Source organism: Callospermophilus lateralis, chromosome 7, assembly GCF_048772815.1.
Source record: "Callospermophilus lateralis isolate mCalLat2 chromosome 7, mCalLat2.hap1, whole genome shotgun sequence".
NCBI classification, from domain to species: Eukaryota; Metazoa; Chordata; class Mammalia; order Rodentia; family Sciuridae; genus Callospermophilus; species Callospermophilus lateralis.
Window position 1 is genome coordinate 72,911,283 of NC_135311.1, and position 22,997 is coordinate 72,934,279.

At 32.5% G+C, this 22,997-nt stretch overlaps 1 protein-coding gene across 1 annotated transcript; it reads right to left on the reverse strand.

Annotated features, from left to right (window-relative positions):
- Positions 1 to 215: 215 nt before the first annotated feature.
- On the reverse strand, positions 216 to 22,772 carry LOC143403893 (calcium-activated chloride channel regulator 1-like). The gene is made up of 14 exons (XM_076862209.1): positions 22,614 to 22,772; positions 21,284 to 21,424; positions 20,945 to 21,092; positions 20,317 to 20,425; positions 18,102 to 18,282; positions 13,418 to 13,645; positions 12,304 to 12,543; positions 9,326 to 9,503; positions 8,092 to 8,192; positions 7,416 to 7,640; positions 5,699 to 5,969; positions 4,993 to 5,163; positions 4,316 to 4,555; positions 216 to 556 (listed from the first exon to the last, which is right to left on the reverse strand). The coding sequence occupies exons 1-14, from the start codon at positions 22,770 to 22,772 to the stop codon at positions 216 to 218; spliced, it is 2,733 nt and encodes a 910-aa protein (XP_076718324.1).
- Positions 22,773 to 22,997: the final 225 nt, after the last annotated feature.

Sequence of the window (22,997 nt, forward strand, 5' to 3'; positions counted from 1 at the left end):
AAAAAATATTGGATGGATTGTTTGGAGAAAGGAATCATTAATTTTGATGTACATTTAGTAACTTGATTGGTATTAACTCAAATAATTAAGAAATTTATAATTTTTATACATATATATATACTACAAAGAATTTTGTATAGTTTAGTAAATTACTTCTAAATAGATGTTTACCAAGTATATGTAACATTGAATTTTAGTTAGAACAAATTTTTAGTTTAAAATACAGATAAAATTGCAGCTAATCCCAAAACTGTTAAACTGATTGCAGAGATATTGGTACCCAAAGCTGGGATGCTAGTTTCCTTTGGAGGAATAAACTTGGTTGCTTGTACAATGTTAGAAACCTCTGAAGTGAGATTGGCTTCATTGATAGCTTGAATTGCAATATAGAACTTGGTGCCATTTTCTATTTTAAAATGTTCTGGTTTAAATTCAAAAATTTCTTTTGAGCCAGCCTCCTTAGGTATTAGAGCAGAAGTATTTACTGAAGCAGCATTATCGAAATCTTTTTGGAGATCCAGGAAACATTTACTTATTCTTATATTGTAGCTCTTAGCTGAAAAACAAACACATGTCTGTTAAAATCACCAGGATGCTTTACTGCCGTCGCACTACCTTATGTTTAGGAGCTATCAAAAATTCACAGTAGGTTTTAGTTGTGGAAATCATATATATATAATTTTTTTTAGTTGTAGATGGACACAATACCTTTATTTTATTTGTTTTTATTTTTATGTGGTGCCAGGGATCGAACCCAGTGCCTCATGCGTGCTAGGCAAGTGCTCTACTACTGAGCCACAACCCCGACCCCTCAGATATATTTTTTTATCTGGTTATTTAAGGACAAATATATGTAAAGTTTTTTTAGGTATAGTTATCTAGTCACAGAAAAATTTAATTCATTATCATATACTACTTACAGAACCAGAATCTAAATTTATTTTTTAAAAGAGAAATATAGAACTGAATCCACTTTTTAATTTAGAACAAGAAACACAATAATGTTCAAATACATTAAAGACCTTTAGTACCTTGCATTTATGTTATTTCTTAAGAGAGGGAATATTGGGAGTAAGAAAGAAGATAGAGAAGGAAAGAGAGACAAGGATAAAGAGCAAAATAAGGTAGAGATTTGTACTAACTAAATATGTGCTCAAAAACTAGGCAGACCTTGATTAGGACCAGAATTCTTCTATTCTCAAACTGTGTAATAACAACAAGAAAAAAAAATAACCTTTCTTTTCTCCACCTGTAAAATAATTATTCAATAATTCTAGTGGTGAGAATGGTAAATGATAATGCATGAAAAGTGTTTAGCATAATTTAATAAACATTAATGAATTCAAACATTCATTAGCTATTATAATTATTAAAGAAAAGGAAAGAAGATGCCTGTGTAAATATTTCATGCCACACTGCTTTTAGATATATACCAGTAATTGACATAAAAATATCTTCCAACGTTCTGAAACATGAGAGTAAAACATCAAATATCCTTTTCTGAAGTGAAGACTTTATGTTTTCAGGAAATGTTGAAGATATTTCAAGTGTATGAAGAATATAACTGATTCAGCTTTTTTCCATTCAAACCTTCTATTTAATAATTTCTCCATAGATAGGCCTAATTGAGTCATTCTACCATTCACACAAATCCCATGTTCCATTAAGGTGGATCTAGGTACCAATCCCTTACTTTAATTCTGCTATTCCATTGTGAAGTTTTGCTTTCTTGACCTTGATCATGTAGTGTGAAGGTTCCTTCTCTTCCTGCAGTGTGCTTCCCTCTTGCTATATGCAATTTATACTCATTTTTTTTTTAAGGTCCAACCAAGGACCAAGTTCTCATGAAGTCTTGGTCAAATACTTCGTGCACCCTGATGATTGTCTCCCATGAACTCATATTACATGGAATGGAGTTTTCCAGATTGTTCTGTAGAAGTTCAATTTTCTTACTTACTTTCTTTTTTTTTTTTTTTGGTACCAGGGATTGAACTCAGGGGCACTAAGCCACATCTCCAGCCCTATTTTTGTATTTTATTTAGAGACAGGGTTTCACTGAGTTACTTAGTGCCTCCGTTGTTACTGAGGCTGGCTTTGAACTTGCTATCTTCCAGTGTCAGCCTCCCAAGCCGCTGGAATTACAGGCATGTGCTACCATGCCTGGCTCGGGTTCAATTTTTCATTCAGGTGAGGTCCTGTTATCTAAGGTCAAAGGTTTTCTTTTTCTTTTTTGAATCAGAGTGTTGCTCAGGCTGACATTAAACTTCTGGGTTCAAGTGATCCTGCTTTTTGAGCCTTCCAAGTAACTGGGACAACAGGCATACACCACTGTGCCTGGCTCAAAGACTATTTTTTATACTTCTTTTGTATTATCTAAGGCATCTGATACTGTAATGGGCATGTATTTGGTCACCTTAATTACTTATTGTCCAACATTACAGTTGTTGATACTTGAAATGATTGAAGTAGAGTATCATAAAATACTAGAATTATATCTACATGTTTTAGTAATTTTGAGATCATCTGGTCTAATTTACATATTTGACAGGTATGTAGTTTTGTCCCATTGGGTTTAAGTGCCTCATTTGAGATTATATAGATGTTCATTTATTTATTTTATTTTTGTGGTGCTGGGGATTGAACCCTGGGCCTTGATGCATATGAGGCAAGCACTCTACCAGCTGAGCTACATTCCCAGTCTTCATTTATTCTTTAGGATACTGCTACTACCTTACTTTTGTAATGTCTGAAGGTAATATTTGATGGTTACTTTTACCTCTTCCTGTATGTCACAAGAAAAGAGGGAGATTAGATCCCACCAATTTAGGCACTTTCTCTTATGGATCTCAGGGTCCATAAGTAATGCATTACTTCTAATTCTAGTTCCTATAATAAGCATGAGGGACATTTATTAAGACACAATCTTACTGAAGGTTTGGTCTTTACTGAATTGAATTTTGAACTAAATATTTGGTTAGGTAATTTCATTTGTGACTTTTTTAGTGCAAGTATTAGTATTTTAATTTTATTTGATTTTGCCATATGTTTAACAATTATTATGAGAAAATAATATATTTTAGAAGCTGTCACAGTGAGTTTTCAACATTGAAGTACAAAATATCTATTTGTGGTTGTCTTATATTTTCTCTGACTTGTGAAAGATTTTGTTCCCTGGTATAATATTGCTAAAAAAGAAATACAGCTTTAAAAATGCTGTATAAGTTGGTGTAAGATTAAAAAGAATCTTTTATTTTGAGAACCTTAATATAGTAAGCATTTTATTGAAACCCAAGAGAAAGAGTTATTGAATACCTGGTGTTTCAGCACCTACAGATCTTGAGATAGAATGTTTATCAACATTATATATTGCTTTCATTTTCTCACTGTACAGGGGAAATAGCAAGATTCATTTTGTCATGTAAAAATCTACTAGTCTATATAATACTGGAATATGGCAGATATTCAATAAATACTGATCGAATTTAGCTAAGTGTAAAGCAAAGATAGAAGTGATATAAACTTTTTGAAATTAGGGCAATTTATTATTAGGAATTTGAGTAAATGAGATATTTTGGTCTTGAACTTTATTCAAATTCCATGGCCAAATCTCCTGAACTAGTGAGTTTCTTTGCACATGAGCATCTGTCAATGGGTCATCTTCACCTAACTTGGTCTGCAAGTTTCATTATTCAAGACTCAGGTCAGAGATAGACGCCTCTGGTATGCCTTTTAAATATATATACTCTGTGATCCTAATGTCAACTGGACGTTTGTAGTCCACCAAAGAGATGTCATATCGTTCTGTGTTTATAATAACCTCTCTCTTATTTCACTGTATGAAATTATCTGTCTAATTGTGTGTCTTCTGTATTCGATTAAATATTGAAAATTGAGACTGTTTCTTGGAATTTAATAGTGTTTGAAAACTCAACAAAATTATCAGTAAATAAATAAAATTGTGCAAGTATGGAAATACTTTTAAAAATTTTCCCTTGTTTGGGGGAAAATAATTTAATAGAAAACTGTTTGCTCAGTCTTCTCAAACTAATTTCAAGATGGTTCCAATTGTGAGAGGGAGTTTTTGGCACAACAGAATCTGACAAGAGGGGTTTAGAAGTCTGTTTCTAAATATTATAGAAGTGACCTGGTCTAGTCTTTATTTCTTGGAGCTTCAGTTCTCACATTTGAAAATAAATGAATACTGGCCTATAGTAGACACTCCATAAATATTATTTGTAAATGGGACATTAGGAAATTCTCAGTAAATTAAAGCCAATGGTATTTCTTTAGTATATTTTATTAGTATCAAACTTACCTTTTCCTTTATCAAGAACATTGCCGGGAGCAGTCCATAAAAGTTGAATATGATCTCCTTTAAATTCAGCCTCAAGATCTTCAATTTTACCAGGTGGGAACACATGAGTTTGGTTACCTTTGGGTGGCACTCCTAACACAGTAAACGACCCTCCAGAAGTTAGTCTGTTGAACTCTTCCATTTTGGATTCTGCCACATCATCTTTGACTTCAGGTCTGAGTGGGTTCAGTATAATTTTACCTACCACACCCCCAATCAAAAAAAAAAAGTAATTTAAAAACTTTTCATTTTGCCATGTCTATTCTTTATCTTGTAAGCTGATCTTGCAACTATAGAGGATTAATGTTGTTTGATAGCAGATTTTGAAAAAGTAACAGCTTTTAGTGGAAAAAAACTTGTTTTAATATTATTTTGACATGAAGAAGGAGGCATGGTATGTTAAAACTATCTTTTAACTTATCTTTCTCCATTATTTGACTCAAATTCTTTGAGGATAAGGATTATTTTATTTATCTTTGTAGCTCCTGTTTTATTCATCTTTGCTTGCTCAGTGTGTTGAATATACAGATGATTACATAGTTATGTACTTAGGTTTTTCAGAGTACATTATATGTTCAATGTTATCCATTTGAAATTTAGGTAAACAAGTGACACATTTCTATTTTAATGATACTTACCATTTTCAACATAGCCAGGTATATACAGAGCCTTGTTGGGTTGTTGTCTTAAACTTAGTCTAGCTGTGTTTTTTCTTGCCTGAACATGCACTTTTAAACTGTATCTACCATTTCCATGGTAATCGGTAAAGTACCTTGAGTAGATGCCATCATTTTTCACAGTATCAGCACCTTGATATTGAAATATAATAATTAGTTATTCAGTAAAGTAAAAAAATGACAATTACTACCATTAATGAGCACTATTGATGTCAGCAATTTGGGAGGTAATTTAGCACAGTATTTTAAGTATGTGAACCCTGGAATCAGAATGTTTTGGTTCAAAGCTTGGCTTGGCCATTTGGTAACCTGGTGATTTGGGGAAAAGTATAATTCATGGTAGGCATTCAATTAATATTAGCTAATTCATAAAGAAGCTAATCAAAATAAGAAAAATATGCTAGAGAAAGAATATGTGAAACACTAATGAAAATGGAGAATAATTGCATTCTTAAATTCCAGAGGTAAAGTAAAACTGTTCATGAAATTTTAAGAAGATAAATGTGCTTATGCCTGTGCTTTGTCAAGATTACTGACAATTACAATTTAAAATTAATTTTCTTTAAAATATGATTCATAAGCATACACGGGAAATATTGACTTCTAAGTCATGGAATCCAATAGGAGAATTTCAAGTTCAATGGAAGTTAATGCAGATTTCTATTACCTATACCATTGTCCCAGAGCTCCAATGTTACTTGTTGTCCATCTTGAGTTTCTATAATGGCTGTTACATTGACTCCCAGAACAGGCAGAAACCCTTGACTGACTCGAGCGTAAACAATCATTGGACTAGGGTAATGTGCTGTGTTTTGATTCATGTGAGCAGTTGCAATTATTGGGAGTGTGGCAGGACTTCTTGCTCGAGTGGTCATTGTCACTGTTAGCAATTGAGAGTTGGGATGATTATTTAGAAGGCTGTAGGTCCAAGTGCCTGTCTGAAAAAGAAAGTTTCCTTGAGAGTTTTAGTTATGATTTCCTTTTCTTTGTTTGAGATGTAAAATTATTTAGAAATTTAAAGAGTAATAACAAGGATTTTTAATATCTGATTTTATAAACTAGCAAATAGTATGAGTATGCATCCCTAATTATTCTATTTGATTTTTTTATGACAGATGATCTGTCACTGTTTTAGTATTGACAGCATATAATATATTGTCTTTATTTTTTAACATAGAAATTGATTAATAAAACAGTATAATTTGATCAATTTCATTTTCCAGTGCCTCCTCTTTCCCTCCCCACAATCCACTCTTTTATTTGACTTGTCTCCCTTCTATTTTTTAAAAATATTTGTTTTTTAGTTGTAGGTGGACACAATAACCTTTATTTTATTTTTATGTGGGTGTCGAGGATCGAACCCAGTGCCTCATGCATCAAACCCAGTGCCTCGCGCATACTAGGCGAGCACTCTATCACTGAGCCACAACCCCAGCCCCTCCTTTCTATTTTTTAAAATTTGTTCTGATTAGTTATACATGACAGTAGAATGCACTTTGACACATTGTGCACAAATGGAGCACAACTTCTCATTTCTCTGGCTGTACAAGGTGCAGAGTCATACCAGTACTGTAATCATATTCTGTACACATATGAATCTATTATAACAAATTTAAAAAAAGGATACAAGTAACAATAAATGTTGGCGAGATTGTGGTGAAAAAGGTACATTCATAAGCTGCTCCTGGAACTGCAAATTGGTGCACCCACTCTGGAATGCAGTATGAAGATTCCTCAGAAAACTTGGAATGGAACTACTATTTGACCCAGCTATCCCACTCCTCGGGATGTAACCAAAGGACTTAAAATCAGCATACTACAGTGATGCAGTCACATCAATGTTTATAGCAGCTCAATTCACAATAGCTAAGCTATGGAACCAACCTAGGTGCACTTCAACAGATAAATGAAGAAGAAAATGTGTTATATATACACAATGGGGTAGCCACAAGGAATGAAATTATGGAATTTGCTGGTAAATGGATAGAACTGGAAAATACCATACTAAGTGAAATAAGGCAATCCAAAAACTAAAGGCTGAATATTCTCTCTGATATGCAAATGTAATACGTAATAGGGAGGAGGGAGGGAAGAACAGAAGTTCATTGGAGTAGACAGAGGGGAATGGGGGCGGGAAAAGAGGGGAGATGGGAATAGGAAAGACAGTAGAATGAATTGAATGTAACTTTCCTATGTTCATATATGAATACATGACCAGTGTAACCCCACATCATGTACAACCACAAGAATGGGAAGTTATACTTCATGTATGTATGATATGTCAAAATACAGTCTACTGTCATGGATATCTAAAAAGAGCAAATTAAAAAATGCAAAACAAAAAGAATTTGATTAATAAAACATGATGAAGATAAAAGATGTACCTCTGCAATGTCTGGTATTCGAAGTCGGGCAGAATGAATATTTAGCTTATCATCTTTGAAATCAGAGGTTTTATATATTTTCCCTTTTGGATCCTGAAGAATAATTTCTGGCTTTTGTATTGTCCAGGTTACAACAAAGAAAGTGTCATTTCCAATTGTACTGTCCACGGGAACTGTACCATTTATCCATTCCCTTCTTGTAATATTCAAGGCTTTACTTTCCAACTGTTACATAATTAAAAGAGACACATAAAATCCATTTGTTATTATAGTTAATGACATTTCAAAGTTTATTCAGTTCAAAGTAATTTTCAATTTGGTTTTAATATTTCAACTAAGGAGTGGGTATGTGGCACAATGGTACAGTACTTGCTTAGCATGCATGAGGTCCTGGGTTCCATCCCTAGCACAAAATACACAAAAGATTTCAATTAAAATAATTAAAAATGAAAGAATTTTCGAAATAAAAGCATATGTAATTATAAAGAGTAGAAGAATGGAATAGAATGACTGTAAGTGTCATGGAGAAGCAAACACAGTAAAGATATTTTTCTTCCATATACCTGATAAAATTTTAAGCAAAAGATTTGTTATTAGAGAAAAAAAAGTAAATAATTAGGACAACAGAAATTTATTACAGCTGTGAGAAAGCAAAGACTTTTCTTAGTATACCAACCTGAAGAGCCTGTTGAGAGATGTTACCACTTCTAGATGAAATTCTACTGAATGCATCTATGAGGCCATTTATGTCTTTATTGGCATAAAAACGAAGTCCTCCTAAATGGAATTTTAAATGGGTAAATCATATTTGTTATTCTGCTGTCATCAGTATACTTTAAAATCAATTTTATATTTCTTCTTAAACTTATAAAAGATGAATTTCCAATAAATTTATGAAATTTTCAGTGTATAAGTGTTCCAACTGTAATCCTACAATAACTAAAACCTTACTCAAATAAGTTAGAATGAAGGAAAATTTAAATAAAGTCAAGTTTTATTGTTTTTATCAATTTATTGTCAAATGTAGCTATATACCACATTAATAAAGCTGGCCTAAGCACTAAATAATGTTGTAAAATGAAATCTAATATAGTTTATATGAACCAGTTGCTTATTTTCTAGTTGGCCCCAAAACATACTGAAACAATCAGAGAATGACAGTTTAGAATTAAGTAAAAACTGATTAATTGCAGAAGTAAATAATATAGGATTTAAGGAAGAGAGATTACTTGGTGTGAAGAGTCAGGAAAGAATAGTTGGAGAGGGCAAGAATTAACACAGTGACTGCTAAAAAAATGTGACAATGCGTATTTATTGAATTAATAAATGGAAGAAAGGCCAGCTGGAATATTATTGAATTAGCCTAAGCAGGAGGTTGGCAGGGTTTTATTAGAATGTAGTAGCAGGACTAACTAAAAAGGGGAAAACCAGAAATATTCCAAACAGATTTAGCAGGATTTGGTGAGGTGGGAGCAGGGTGGGATGATGAAAAGAGGCCTCAATCAGTAATCAGGACTGTGTCCTTGGGCAAATCATTTGTAGTCCCTAGGTTACTATTTCTTCATTTATAAAATGGGAATTTCTAAATTTTTGCTGTGGGATTTAATAGTATTTTGGAATTGAGCAATAACTTTGGACTTGCAGTTGAATAGCCATAGAGAAGACAGTGGTAGTGACAGAAAGTAGGTGAGGAATAAATGAAGACAACAAATATTGAATAATTTGAGAAGCTGATATATGAAGAACTAGAGGAGGGGAAGAAGAGCTTAATTTGAGGGACAAGGAAGGGACAAAGATTAATCTTAAGATGGGAAATTTTTGAGTAGTTTTACTGTTTAGGGAGAAGGAGCCTTTGACATGGGAGAGATTAGAAATTTATTTTCTATCCAAACAATATTCCAAAGGTTTACCTGTCATATTTGACAGAGTCTCCAGCTCTTTGGCAGCAGAAGGTCCTAGAGCAATGGTGTGGATGATTGCACCACTCTGTTTGATATCCTCAAAGCATGAGCTTATTGCATCATCTTCCCCATCTGTTAGTAATATGATTTCAGCACCAAAGGTACTCAGGTTACTGTCGGTAATTGCCTGGTAGTGAAAGCCAGATTTTAAATTATAGAATGTCATTTCTGAATACATTTAAATTAAGAATAAACCTGTTTTCTACTCTTTTAGAGAAGTCTTTAGTCTTATACATCAGAGTAAGCCAAAGGAAATTTTTTATATTATTGTTCCAGAATGAGTGGTATATGGAAATGATGTAATGAATAGATTTTTAAGCTAGTCTCAACACTTCTAACTCTCTAATATACATACTCCTGCTATCCCAGAAAGGAAGAATAAAGCACTTAGAAGAATTTCTGGAACATAGTAAATACTCAGTGAATGCTAGCTATTATTATTATCTGAGGAGATACTTGGGATAGAGGCTAATGATCTAGGCAGTTCTGGCAGGCTGCAGATTAAGTAGCATCTGTAAAATCATTATAAATGGTGGGTAGGCAAGGTTGAATGATGTGGTATATGCCTTTTTAGTGCATTTTATTCGATTATTACTATAGAATCTTAGGATTTCTCAGAAAAAAATTTTGATTTGCCACGAGGAAGGATATTTATAGATTCATCAAATATCACAAATATTTTTTCATCTTTTTTTTTTTTGGTACCAGGGATTGAACACAGGGGCGCTTAACCACTGAGAGCCACATCTCCAGCCCCTTTTAGACAGGGTCTCACTAAGTTGCTGAGGCTGCTTTGAACTTGCGATCCTTCTCCCTCAGTCTCTTGAATCCCTAGGATTGCAGGCATTCACCATTGCATGGGGCTTATTTTTTTTTTTTTTCATCTTTTGCTTATTTCTACCAAGAGTATTAGCTAAGAACACTGGCACTGGTATTAGATACCTTGAAAGCAAATTCTGGCTCTGCCATTTGCTTATTAGAGTAATTACTATTTAGACTTTCTCAAGACTTAACACATGCACACACACACACACACATACACAAACACAAACACACATATGAGTTCTATAAATAGCTTAGTGTAAGGATTAAGTTTACAGGCTCTAGAGTCAGAAAGACCAGGTTTTGAATCATATATCTGGTAATTATTGACTGTAAGACACTGAGAAAGGTTTGATTATTCTGCGCCTCAGTTTCTTTATGTGCAGAATGGGCATAATAATATTCCCAACTCAGAAAGTAATAATAAGGATATAAAGTCATGCATGCAAAGCATTTAAATAGGTAATATATAGTAAAAAAATCTAGCTACTATTGTTTTGATTTTGTTATGTAAAATTGATTTTATGTATTGATATGGTTTCAGCATGTAAATAAAGAAGAACTTTTAAAACTTTGAATGTGATTTGGCATAATATATCAGCAATAGACTTTGTGATTAAACTATCATAAGAAACATGCAAAAATATATTAAGAAAAAACATACAGACCAGTATGCATGAACATTCTGTCACATTCCCAAAATATATAAAACCTGTCATATTTTAGAATAAATAGACATATATAACAAGAATCATGATAATTTTCATAATAGCAAGCCTTTTTTCAGCATTTATTTATCTTACAAAATTCCCACAAATAAATAAGTTAAGCCCTACTTATACCCACATGACCTAGGTTAAGGAAACAGACTTTCTTAGGTCAGTTATTTACTCAAGATCATTTAGTTAATAATATAATAAAGCCAGGATTCCAAGTTTTTTTTTTTTTAAAGAGAGAGTGAGAGAGAGAATTTTTTTAATATTTATTTTTTAGTTTTTGGCGGACCCAACATCTTTGTTTGTATGTGGTGCTGAGGATTGAACCCGGGCCGCATGCATGCCAGGTGAGCGTGCTACCACTTGAGCTACATCCCTAGCCCAGACTCCAAGCTTTTTAAGCCAATGTGCTTTAGGATGAATAGGTACCATAAGGGAAGTTAAGAGATGGGATTAATTAGTGGCCTTGAAAAGAGTAGCACTACCACTTTAACTAAGGTACAGGAATCAGTGAGGGCAGTAGTTTTTTGTCCTTGTCACTTACAACATGACAATAAGCAGGCTTAAATGGAAGCTAACTTAGGTTGGAAGAAATTCAAATGATACTAGAGGCAATTTGGTGTAGTACTCAAAAGGTGCACCTGTTTTTTAAAAAGTGTTTATATTAGTGTATTATACATAATAGTGGGGTTCATTTTGACATATTTATATGTGTATGTAATATACTGTATTTAAAAAATAATTCCACTTTCCCTTACCTCCTCTTTTCTCCTACCTCCCCTTCCTTTACCCTGCTAGTATTCCTCTTATTTATTTATTGTTTTTTAAAATTGTACCTAATTTTTTGAGTTCACACTTTTGTTTTTATTAAACTTCCACCTGATATTCATTGGATTTGGTCCTATACTGCCGGTGGAGCGACTCATCTCTGATTTTTAAATGTCAGTTTAAATTGACGAATAAGGCTTTCTTTATCCATAATATAAATGTGTTATTAATTTCTCTCTTCCACAATCTCCCAATGATATTATTTTCTACTCATAGAGAATTGTATTATGAGCATGTCAGAGATTTGGCTGTGCCCACTGGATTTCTTTCCCCCTACCTATCCACTGTCACTTAGTATTTCAGGAGGTCGTTGGTGAAACTGCCCATGAGAGATTTACCACAATGGTGTCAGAATGCTATTTATTTATTTTGGTGATGTTGGGGATAGAACCCAGGGCCTTGTGCATGCAAGGCAAGCACTCTACTAACTGAGCTATATCCCCACCCCCAGAATGTTATTAAATGAGGAACTCATGAACACATGACCCTTATTCAAAGATAAATGGAAAAATTAAAAACAATAGTAAATGGCAAATGATATTAAATTAAAAATAATTTTACCTGGAATCCAGCTTTGAGTCCATTGCAAATTGAAGTTCCTCCACTAGCAATTTTAGGAAGATTTGCAGTGAGCTTTAGGTAAGTGTTATCATTAATTATTTTTGTTAGCTTATTTTGGATCTCAGCAGTACTATCAAATGTGACCATTCCAACCATAGATCCCTTTTCAATAATTTGAATTAGGTACAGTTCTGCTGCTTGATTCATTCGAAGGAGACGAGTTGAGACAAGATGGTCTACCTGTAAGAAAAAGATATATTAACTGAATTTTTAAAATTTTTGACAGATTATTGAAAGACAGAGTCTTTTATGGGCCATAGATCATGATAAAAATTGATTGATACATTTTAAAATTTAAGTCCTTTATTTTATTAAAATCTTAAAAAAATCAATTGTTACACTTGTAAAAGCCTTAAAAATCGATACATTTTGTTAAAATTTTAAATTCGGGAATTTTTTTAAAGGAAATAATTTAAAAGAATATATGAAGATGTACATTGCAATGTGTTTTTTATAGTAAGTTGAAAATCTCTAAAATATCCAACAATATGGAATTGTTTAAATTTCTGTTTTATGTTTATGTATATATGTATATGTGTGTTTGTGTGTATAACACAACCATTAAATATTATGTCATGAAGGTCTAGGGATATAGCTCAGTATGTGTGAAGCTCTAAGTATAATCCCCAGTACTGCCAAAACAAAACAAAACAAACAAAAAAGCAAAAACCAAAAATCTCAAAAACCAAAAAACTCCTGGAAACATATTCTATATGTGGAATGTTTAAGGTATATTATGTTAAAAAAAGCAGATTATAAAACATTATATAAAATATGCTCACATTAAATAAATTGAAGTTTTTATTAGAATGACATGTTAAATGGTGGAAATTTATATTTGGTTAGAACTAAAGGTTAAGAAATAAAAAATTATCCACAATCTGCTAACCTTAATTTAACAATTTTTAAACATTATCTTCTAGTACTTATTTATATAAAATCATTGTGCTAAAATTTATAAGAACATATATACATATTTTAGCATACTAAAACTAAAACTAAGATTAAATTATATTTCTATTAAGTATTTAAAAGTTAACAAAAACTGTCTTACTGTATTCATGCTTCCAGATTTATCAAGTACCAAACAGACTACTCGATGTTTGGATTTGAGCAATGAAAATGTAGGATGAGGTGGTAGATTTGTTCCTGTCATGGGAGATGCATTCTGAAAATCATCAGATTCCTTGATTACATCCCATGTACTTTTGTGATTGCACATTTTGTTTTGTAGGTTTGGAGCTTCTGTGTTGTGTGTTTTTGCTGTGCAAAATTCAGTTACCTGGAAAGAAACCAATTAGGAGACAATATTGCAATAACTTGTGAAATATGACATTCCTTTCCAAATATGCAGTTAGCTGCCATATACATCCTCCATAGATTTTATTTTTTGACAGTGAGAGATTTCTTCATAATAAAATATTCTGATATCCATTTTGCATACTTGAAGGGTTGGAAGCAAGGTGAAGCCATCAACATACACTGGTAAAGTTTTTGGTAATTCTTTTAGGTATAAGTAGATAATGTCAGTGGAAGATGATGGCAGCTTGCACACCTGCTTATTAGCTTTTTACTTTCCCTTCCAAATTTTGTGGGGCTCAAGTCTTAAGTTTAAAGAAAAAGAGAGAGTGTTAGTTTGTGGTAATTTGAACTGTTTCTTAAAAGTGGAGTAGAGGAAATGGTCTTGTATAATTGTCTAAGTATATTCCACATTGTCACAGTTGAGTGAAAAACTTGAGGACAGATATTATAACAATTTGAATTTTTATTGACTCTGGTACGTTTTGACAGAAATAAAATAATACCACTAAAAAAACAATGAAGGTATAGGGAGAAATGAGGAATATAATTATTTGTCTTTTAATAGCAAATGGTGAATTGAATCCAATAACTCTTCCAATGGAAGTTTCAGTATTGTAGAATCTGTAAAAATCCTCCAAGTTTTGAAGACTTAGTAACTTAAAAAAAGTTCTCATATACTAGTGCCATATTCAGGTAGGAAATCATCTTGCAGCCTTAGCATCTAAGAACTACGTTTAATAGTGTCATTATTTTAATGTCCTCCCAATGCAAACACTCTATTTGTAAACTCATTTTTAGAAGAACTAAATTATTAACTTTGAATGCCTTTTATTTAAATTTAAGATAATTTAAAAATTTAAATTAGTTTCTGACATGGCTCTGATTTACATCTCCCAAGTGGGGTTATATTAGATGGGAGAAACTTATAGTTTGCAATTAAAGTAGTGGTTTATGATCAGTTTTAGCTGTTGTGAAATTCCTGTCAGACCTTTCCTTTACCATTGCCACTGTCTTTATTCAAGTCTCTTACCTTCCTATTGCCTTGGCTTCATTTCTTGCTTCAACCTAATTTTGACTGATTTTCTGACTCTTACTATGTATCCTTTGCTTTTACAATAGGACTTCATTCTGTCCCTAAAATATACCAGAAACTTTCACCACTTTCTCCACTAACTTGAATGGTAATTCTGTACAATTAGAAAAAGGCACTTCTTAAGTTCCTTAACTACTATATGCCTGAGATTTGTTCTAGTCAATGTTAAATTCTTTAATTTAGGCAATGTGCAACTTGTGCAACCCTTGCCTTATTCCACTCTTTGCTTTTGTAAATCTGTTTTTTTGAATAGAATATTCTTTCTCTTCCTGCTCTGGAAAATTCATACTTAATTCTTTTCAAATCCCAGCTCAAAACTCATATCTTCAGAAACCATTTTTGGATCTCCAGTTGGAAATGTTTGCTACTCTTATAACATTTGGTTCATATCTCTTCCTACTTTGTGTTGTATGTATTTTTCATGTATCTGTACACTTCTTACTAAACTGAATTCCTCAAGGCCAGCTTATCTTCAATTATTTCTGCAATTCTAGCTCCTAAAAGAGTTCTGGGCTTGAAGTAGGAATAATAAAGATTATGGAAAGGAAGTCATGAATTTGAATGTTCAATATTTCATACCATATCTCTCCTGGGTCTTACTTTATGCCCTGGATACAAATTTTATGCAATATATTAGGTCTGTGACAATTGTAATTGGAAGTTGGTGTTATTCTAGACAAGATGTATCACTAAAACATTGATCTCTGAGCCATATCTTATGTAATTACTCACTCTCCATATTTCAGCTACATAATCTCATTTATTATTCTTTAAGTTTTGGGTAGATGCCATAAATCTCCTGATAATCAGTTAATTTTGGAATGTAGCATTTGGAACAGGTAGTACATACTCTGATCATCCTCTTGTGTCACATTTTAAAAAAATCTATTTAGATGTAGAACGTCTTGGCTAGCCTTTGTTGATTAGCAGATACAAGTAAACTTCCTTACTTGTGTGAAATATCTTCAGGAGGGAGCTTTATTAAGCTGGAAACCAATTTTTATTTAAAATTTGGGTTAGTGTAAGCATTTTAGAAGAAAATATCAAGCCTATATTTTTACTCAAGCCTTTCAAAATTAATGCCCTATGCACCAAAATAATTTTAAATTTATGGGATGAAGGATGTGGCTCAGTGATTGAGTGCTTGCCCAGCATGGGCAAGGCCCTAGGTTTCATCCTCTGCAATTCAAAAAGAAGAAAATAATTAATTTTTTCAGAAACAATAGATCTTTATAAACTTGCCTACAGAAGTATGTTGCTAGTTATTTTGTATATGAAAATCTGCTTCTTTAAATAAGGTGGCCTTACTATTTAGAGGTTGTGTACTTTATTTTGATTTGTTGTTTTTGATAACTTTCATATGTTTTGTATTTTAAAATATTTTTGCATGTGTAGAAACTCATTAAGTAGCTACAATAAGTTTGCATTAATTAAGATTGGGCTGCACAACAAAGGAAATAATCAGTGGAATCAAGAGACAACATTCAGAACAGGAGAAAATATTTACAAACTGTCCATCTGACAACGTATTAATATCCAGAATTTATAAGGAACTCAACAGCAAAAACACAAATAATCCAATTAAAAAGTAGGCAAATGATCTGTATAGCTATTTCTCAGAAGAAGACATACAATGGCCAATAGATATAAGAAGAAAATGCTTGACATCATTGATAATCATAGAAATGCAAATAAAAACTAAGATGTAATATCATCACACTCTATTCAGAATTACTATAATAAAAAAGACAAAAAAATGCTGATAAGATGCTTAGAAAAGAGAGGAGCTCTTATATACTGTTGGTGGAAATATAAATTAGCATAGTCAATATAGACAACAATGAGGAGGTTCCTTTAAAAATTAAAAAGAGAACTATCATATTCTGCAATTCTACCACTTGGTATATATCTGAAGGAAATCAAATTAATAGATTAAAGAGACATATGCAGTCTTGTTTATCATAGCACTATTCACAATATCTAAGATATAGAATCAACTTGAGTGTTCATCAATGGATAAATGATAAGAAAATATGGTGTATATATGTACAATAGAATATTATTCTGCCATAAAAAGAATGAAATCCTGTCATTTTCAGCAACATGGATGACTCTGAAGGAGACTGTATTAAGTGAAATACAGACACAGAAAAACAAATACTTTATGATTTCATATATAGAAGCTAAGAGTTGATCTCATAGAAGCAGAATCTAGAACAGACTGAGAAGAATAGGGGGAAGGAAGACAAGAAGAGGTTGGGTAACTGCTATAAAAATAAAGTTCTAAGAAATAAGTTCTAATATTCTATAGCTCAGTAGGGCAACTATTATAAACAATAATTTATTCTATAGTTCAAAATAGCTAGGCGGGATTTTGGATATTATTGCTACAGAAAAAGGATAAATATTTGAGGTGGTGGGAAAATTAATTACTCTAATTTGATCATTACACATTATGTACATGTATCAAAATATCACACTGTCTCAGGATGTCATTATATGTGAATAAAAATTAATTATGATGTGTCAATTAAAAATAAAAAAGTAAAAAAGAAGAAAACAAAGATTGGGCTTAATTATCCAGGGAAAGAGAGAGTTAACTAACTCTTTCTCAAATATTTTACATGCTTTGAAAATTAAAAATTTGAATTTATTTTGACTTCCCTTGTGCTAAGCTCTGTGCTAATACTTTGTTAGCCCTTGCAAGCCTAACAATGACAATGTGAAGTAGGTGTTTTAATTCCTATTTAAGAGATGAAAGTACTAAATCTCAGGTTTAGCAGTTTGCCCACAGTGACAGAGCTTGAAACTTACAGGCTGGGTTTTTATAACAAGCCTATCTGACTCCAGTGAACCTGCCCTTGTATCTTTTCTGTGGTGATAGAGCCATATGTGTGTGTGTGTGTGTGTGTGTGTGTGTTTTATAATATTACTTTGCAATAGCTTTGTATGCCTTAATAGGAAGATAATGGGAAATCTAGAATGTCAGTCCTTTCCAAAGCTGCATTATGAATTACTTTAGAAAAGTAGTATAGCTAATTCTTAGAAAAGGAATTAAAAGTAAGGTTGTAGCTCTTGACACAGTTCACAGAAGTTAATGAGGGAAGGATGCCCTAGGGATTTATTATGCGACTCCAATGAGAACAGTATAGTGCTACTTGTGAATAAATGAAACAGGTTAATAAGGAGAGGATGGGAAATTTTCCAGATACATCCTGACAAGCTGGAGGAAATGACCTCTATTTAATTGCCTGTATAATTTCTTCCTTTCTATTGGTAGACATAGTTTCATAGTAAAAATTCATCTCCCCAGTTAACTTTTTCCTAGGGGTTCTATACTTACAGAGTTGAGATTTTGCATGAACATTATGGAGTCTCTTGCAGTCTGAGATTTGTTTGGGATAAATGTACATTTTGCTTCATACAGCCCTGTTTTTGAGTCACGTCTGCATTGCCTTGTTATACAGCTGCCTCCCTTGCATTCATTGAAAACCACATTCATACCAGTAATATGAGTGGAACACCTATGATGAGATAGATTACATTTATATATGAAGACTAAGCAAATCAGGAATAAAGACCAACATCCTAAAATCTTACTTTCAATGACTACTGCTATTTATCATGCACCAAACATACCATTTTGACAAAAGTAGGCACAAAGTTCTATCCCTATTTACCATAGATTTCAATAAAAACAGTTTCAGTTTATGTTTATTAAACATTCATTCTTCACTATTGTTATCAATAAATCTATCATATTTGTGACTTTGGGCTAAAGATGACAATTCCTAATTTACAGAGATATTTGAAAATTAAATGAGTTAAAAGATACAAAGGAATTGGTCTTCAGTAGGGAGGGGAAAATCAACATGTTTAAGGTCCTTTCAGTTTGCATGTGTGGTACACAAGTTTCATATTTTAGCACTTGGTAATTTACATTTTTAGAAATAATAGCCTAGACTGAAGGAAGAAATAAAAAATAAACCCTGCATGGAAATGCATGTGCATTCAAACTATTTCATCTGCATGATGAAAATAACTATCAAGTCACTGGCAGGGAGTGTGTGTGTGTGTGTGTGTGTGTGTGAGAGAGAGAGAGAGAGAGAGAGAGAGAGAGAGAGAGGGGAAGAGAGAGAGAGAGAGAGAGAGAGAGAGAGAGAGAGAGAGAGAGAGAGAGAAGAGAAGATTCTAAAGAATCTGCTTATATGTATTGTATTCTCATTTTATGTTATTCTTAAATTTCATGAAATTAGTCCTTGTTTGTTTTTCAAGCATTAAAGGAGATGGTGAGTAATATCTTCCAAGAGAATCAGCTCTAGAGTTAGTCTGAAAGTTGAACTTAAACATGATAAGAATCCACTGCCTTAATGTGCCTGTCACACATAAGAGCTCAATAAGTGTTGTTTTAGATATTTGTTTTTACTTTTATATCTTTTTGAATAACTGATTATAAGGAAACTCATTGTTTTTTTTATTAATTTATAAAAATTTACTTTTTGATTATTTGTTTTGCTTTGCCTTTTTAGCAGGCCCAAGGCTAGGGGATTAAAAACAAAAGTCACTGTCCTCAAGGATCTTGAAGTGTAGTGAGGAAAATCAAATTACATGGACAATTGCTATGTGATGTAAGTGTTAAAGACATGTTGCTGTGGGACCTCTCCCAAGGTCATATAACCTCAAATGGAAGGAAAGGAAAGACATTTAGAGAAGCATTTAAAGGATCAATAGGTATTTTTTTTCCATGCAGGTCACCAGATCAATAGGTATTTTAGGACAAGTTAGGAATTTTGTGAAATGAGGGTGGGAGGCATGAGTGTTCTGGGCTGAGCACTCACTCGGTCTGTGTGAAAGATTCCAGGCAGCTCAGTGAAGAACAGGTGAACAAATACAGAGCACGAGGGAGAGCTGTTTCTTCTAGCACCCCTCTTCAATACATTTTTTCTCTCAAAGATTTATTTCTTTATTACATTGATTTTTGTAGTTCTTCAGTACTCTTTTAAGTATTGCATAGCTTGATTTTTTAAAAAAAGCTTAAGCATCTTATCTATTTATATATAGGACCTGTTTCTATCCACCCCCAGAATTATATTTCTTAAAAAAACAGATTTACTCACTTACCCTTGTAAAATATACTTATTTTCCTCAAATGAAAACTAAAATATATTTACCATGAAATTGTAGCAGCTTAACTTACTTCCATGAAGCAGATTTCATCCTAAAAAATTATGAATCAAGTTGAACAAAAAAGTGGGTAGAGTTGAATTCTAATTCTCTGATCTCTTAGGGTTTGATTTTTTTCTTTCTCTTTTGCCAGTAACACACATTAGTACAGTTCTGTGAGTGGTGAAATGATTCCCAGTTCCTGATTGATCTTGATTCCCAGATGGACTCCCTAGACATAATTATATACATTCATAATGGTGCAGGTTGGAAATTGTAATTTACCATATGAAAATTCAACCACTTGAGAGATAGTCTTTGTTTGTGTAGTGTAAAAAAATTGGAAAATCATTAAGTGAAAGTTTTGAAACTGAAGTTGTTCAATACAGTGATACCTTGTTGCTTCAATACTGTTTTTTCTGGAAATATAGAATGGCCGGTCCATATTATACTCATCAAACACTCCCCACCGGAGATGGGCCCACTCATGGACAAATACTTTGCCTATGAGAGAATATTGCCACTTATAAATTTATATTTCTAATATTTTCATACAGTTTCCTTATATTTTAAATCTCTCCCTATTTACCAACCTAACTGAGTCAAGATACTCTAGAAATTAACACTTTTCATTAGGTCAAAAAAGTTGAAATGGGTTAGCACCAATAAACAACTCATTTTATTTATTTATTTTTAAAAATATTTATTTTTTAGTTGTAATTGGAAATAATATCTTTATTTTATTTATTTATTTTTATGTGGTGCTGAGGATTGAACCCAGGGCCTCGCATGTCCTAAGCAAGTGCTGTACCATTATGCCACAATCCCAGCCCACAACTCATTTTATTATTAAACCCATCACACAAAAGAAATAGGTTAAATATAACTTGCATATTTCCAAACAAAAGTATAACTTAATACCTATTTTTTTCTTAAAAATCTTTAAAAATTCTCTTAATCACATTTTATGTGTTTTTTCCCCCATTGGAAGTAAGAACATAAATATAAAATAAATATCCCTACCTCGAGGCCCATAGATAGACATATTATCAGTCAACAGGAAGTTTGGAGTGAAATGTATATATTGTCCTTTCTCTCCACACTGTCCGTATTGAAGAGTATAGGGATCATCTCCATATTTCAGGTAAGGATCAGCAACTATGACATCTGCCTGAAAAGCAAACAAACAAACAAAAACGAATGGAAACAAATTCTAAGGGGATTTTAAAAGCAAGGAATTTTCATCTACACTAAGAAAAGTTACTTTTAATTTAATTACTAAGTTAGCAATTACAAAAGTTGTAAGTATGAATTTTTAAAAAACCACAGAAAGCACTTTAGGAACTACACAAAATAGCCTACCTGGTCATATGATTCTTGCTTTGGCATTAAGTACTCAGATTTTGACTCCCAGGTAACTGGAATTAAGATGCTTACATTCCTGAAATAAACTCTTCTTTCCGTGGCATAAAACAGGTATGTAGAAGCTTCAGTTACCATTTCCTGATAAAAAGTACCTCATGGTAACAATTTTGCAGTGAAATAAGCATAAACATAGGCATACAAACTAGAAGAAGCAAATGTAAACTCCTTTTCCTCAGATAGTTTAAAGACTATCACTGAAGAATAGGCTGAATTTTGTTACATCTCTCTAGTCTATAAACTTATTTTCATATGACCCCCAAAGCCAACTGTTTTTCACTTGTCCACAACTGCCATGAGCATTATGAGTTGAAGATGGAAATGAGGGTGCTGGGTGAGATACAAAGGTGATTAAGACTGGGAGCTAGTTGATAAGTTGCTTATTTAATCAAATGGGTTCTTCTGATTGGGTTGTTTAAGTAAATTGGGAGTTTAAAGTTTGTTTAAAGTTTAAAGATTATTATACTTGTTGATTAAAACTTGCTAGATTTATTTTGAATTTTCTCATAAAAGACTAAAAGTTTTGGGTTGGGGGATGTGGCTTAGTTTTCACCTTGCCTAGCATGCACAAGACCCTGGGTTCAATTTTCAACATGGAAAAAAATACTAAAAGTTTTATCAAACAGCAATATTTACTTTTGCCACTTACGTATGTCTGTTCAAATCACCTAATTTCTCTGATTTATACAAGAGTCATAATCCCAATTCTTGACCTCCTCACTGGGATATTGAGAGGATCAAGGAAGATAGCAGATATTAAAATGTCATTTATAAAATGTTTTTTGTTATACTAATACAGATTAAAACAGGAAGATAAATCAATTTTAAAATATTTTCTTTAACAAAATACATAACATTTTTATGTTATATTTTCCAGAAGTAAACAAATATGAATAACCGGAAAATCATGTAAGATAGCGAGCCTCCACAGTTTAAATGTAGATTAGTTTTTTAAACTCGATAAAAGTAATTTTTGAAGACAAGATATGAGGACATTTCTCTACTTTCTCTTAAGTTTTTCTGTTAGCTTTACTAGTTGAAAAAATCTTTAGTAATTCAGTCTTTCAATAATCCATTAAGGGAATTATATTAATATACAATAAAAACATAAAACTAGCAGATATTAATCTTGAAAGTTTAGATAAATACTACATAAATAATGAACACTGTCAAGCAACTTTGGGAAGCTATAACTGTGTGAGTGTTATGTATGTCTAGGTAAAGACAGTCACTGAAACAAAAATATGTGGATAATAAAATTTTCTCTTACCTTTATGCTTTGAATGAGTGTTTCATTTTCTGGTACACTGGGATTAATTGCAATGACAATGTCTTCATATCCATTGTTATTCAAACTTACCATTGAGCTTTTCACCTTAGGCAAAAAGTGCAATACTAAGAACAGAATAAGCTTCAGCCTGAACACCATATTTGCAGGAGCTGCAATAGCCCTTCTGGAAATGTAAGGTGGTATTTATGTGTCTGCTTAGCTCAAGACCAACATATTTGCATGACATAATAGAGTAAAATTCAAAAATTTCCTGGTGAACTTCCTCATCTTATTCATCCTAAAGATTTAGTTGTTAAGTGGCAGTTGAGATTATGCTGAACATATTCATCATGCTTTCTAAAACAGCCAAGGCATTAAGTAAGC

What these genes read in the sequence shown, in the direction of transcription:
- LOC143403893 (XM_076862209.1), bottom strand. Translation starts at nt 22,772, where the DNA reads ATGGTGTTCAGGCTGAAGCTTATTCTGTTCTTAGTATTGCACTTTTTG. An exon ending in CACTCATTCAAAGCATAAAG is followed by an intron (nt 21,425 to 22,613) that starts GTAAGAGAAAAT and finishes ACTTTTTATCAG; the next exon opens with GAAATGGTAACTGAAGCTTC. An exon ending in ACCTGGCTATGTTGAAAATG is followed by an intron (nt 4,556 to 4,992) that starts GTAAGTATCATT and finishes GGGGTGTGGTAG; the next exon opens with GTAAAATTATACTGAACCCA.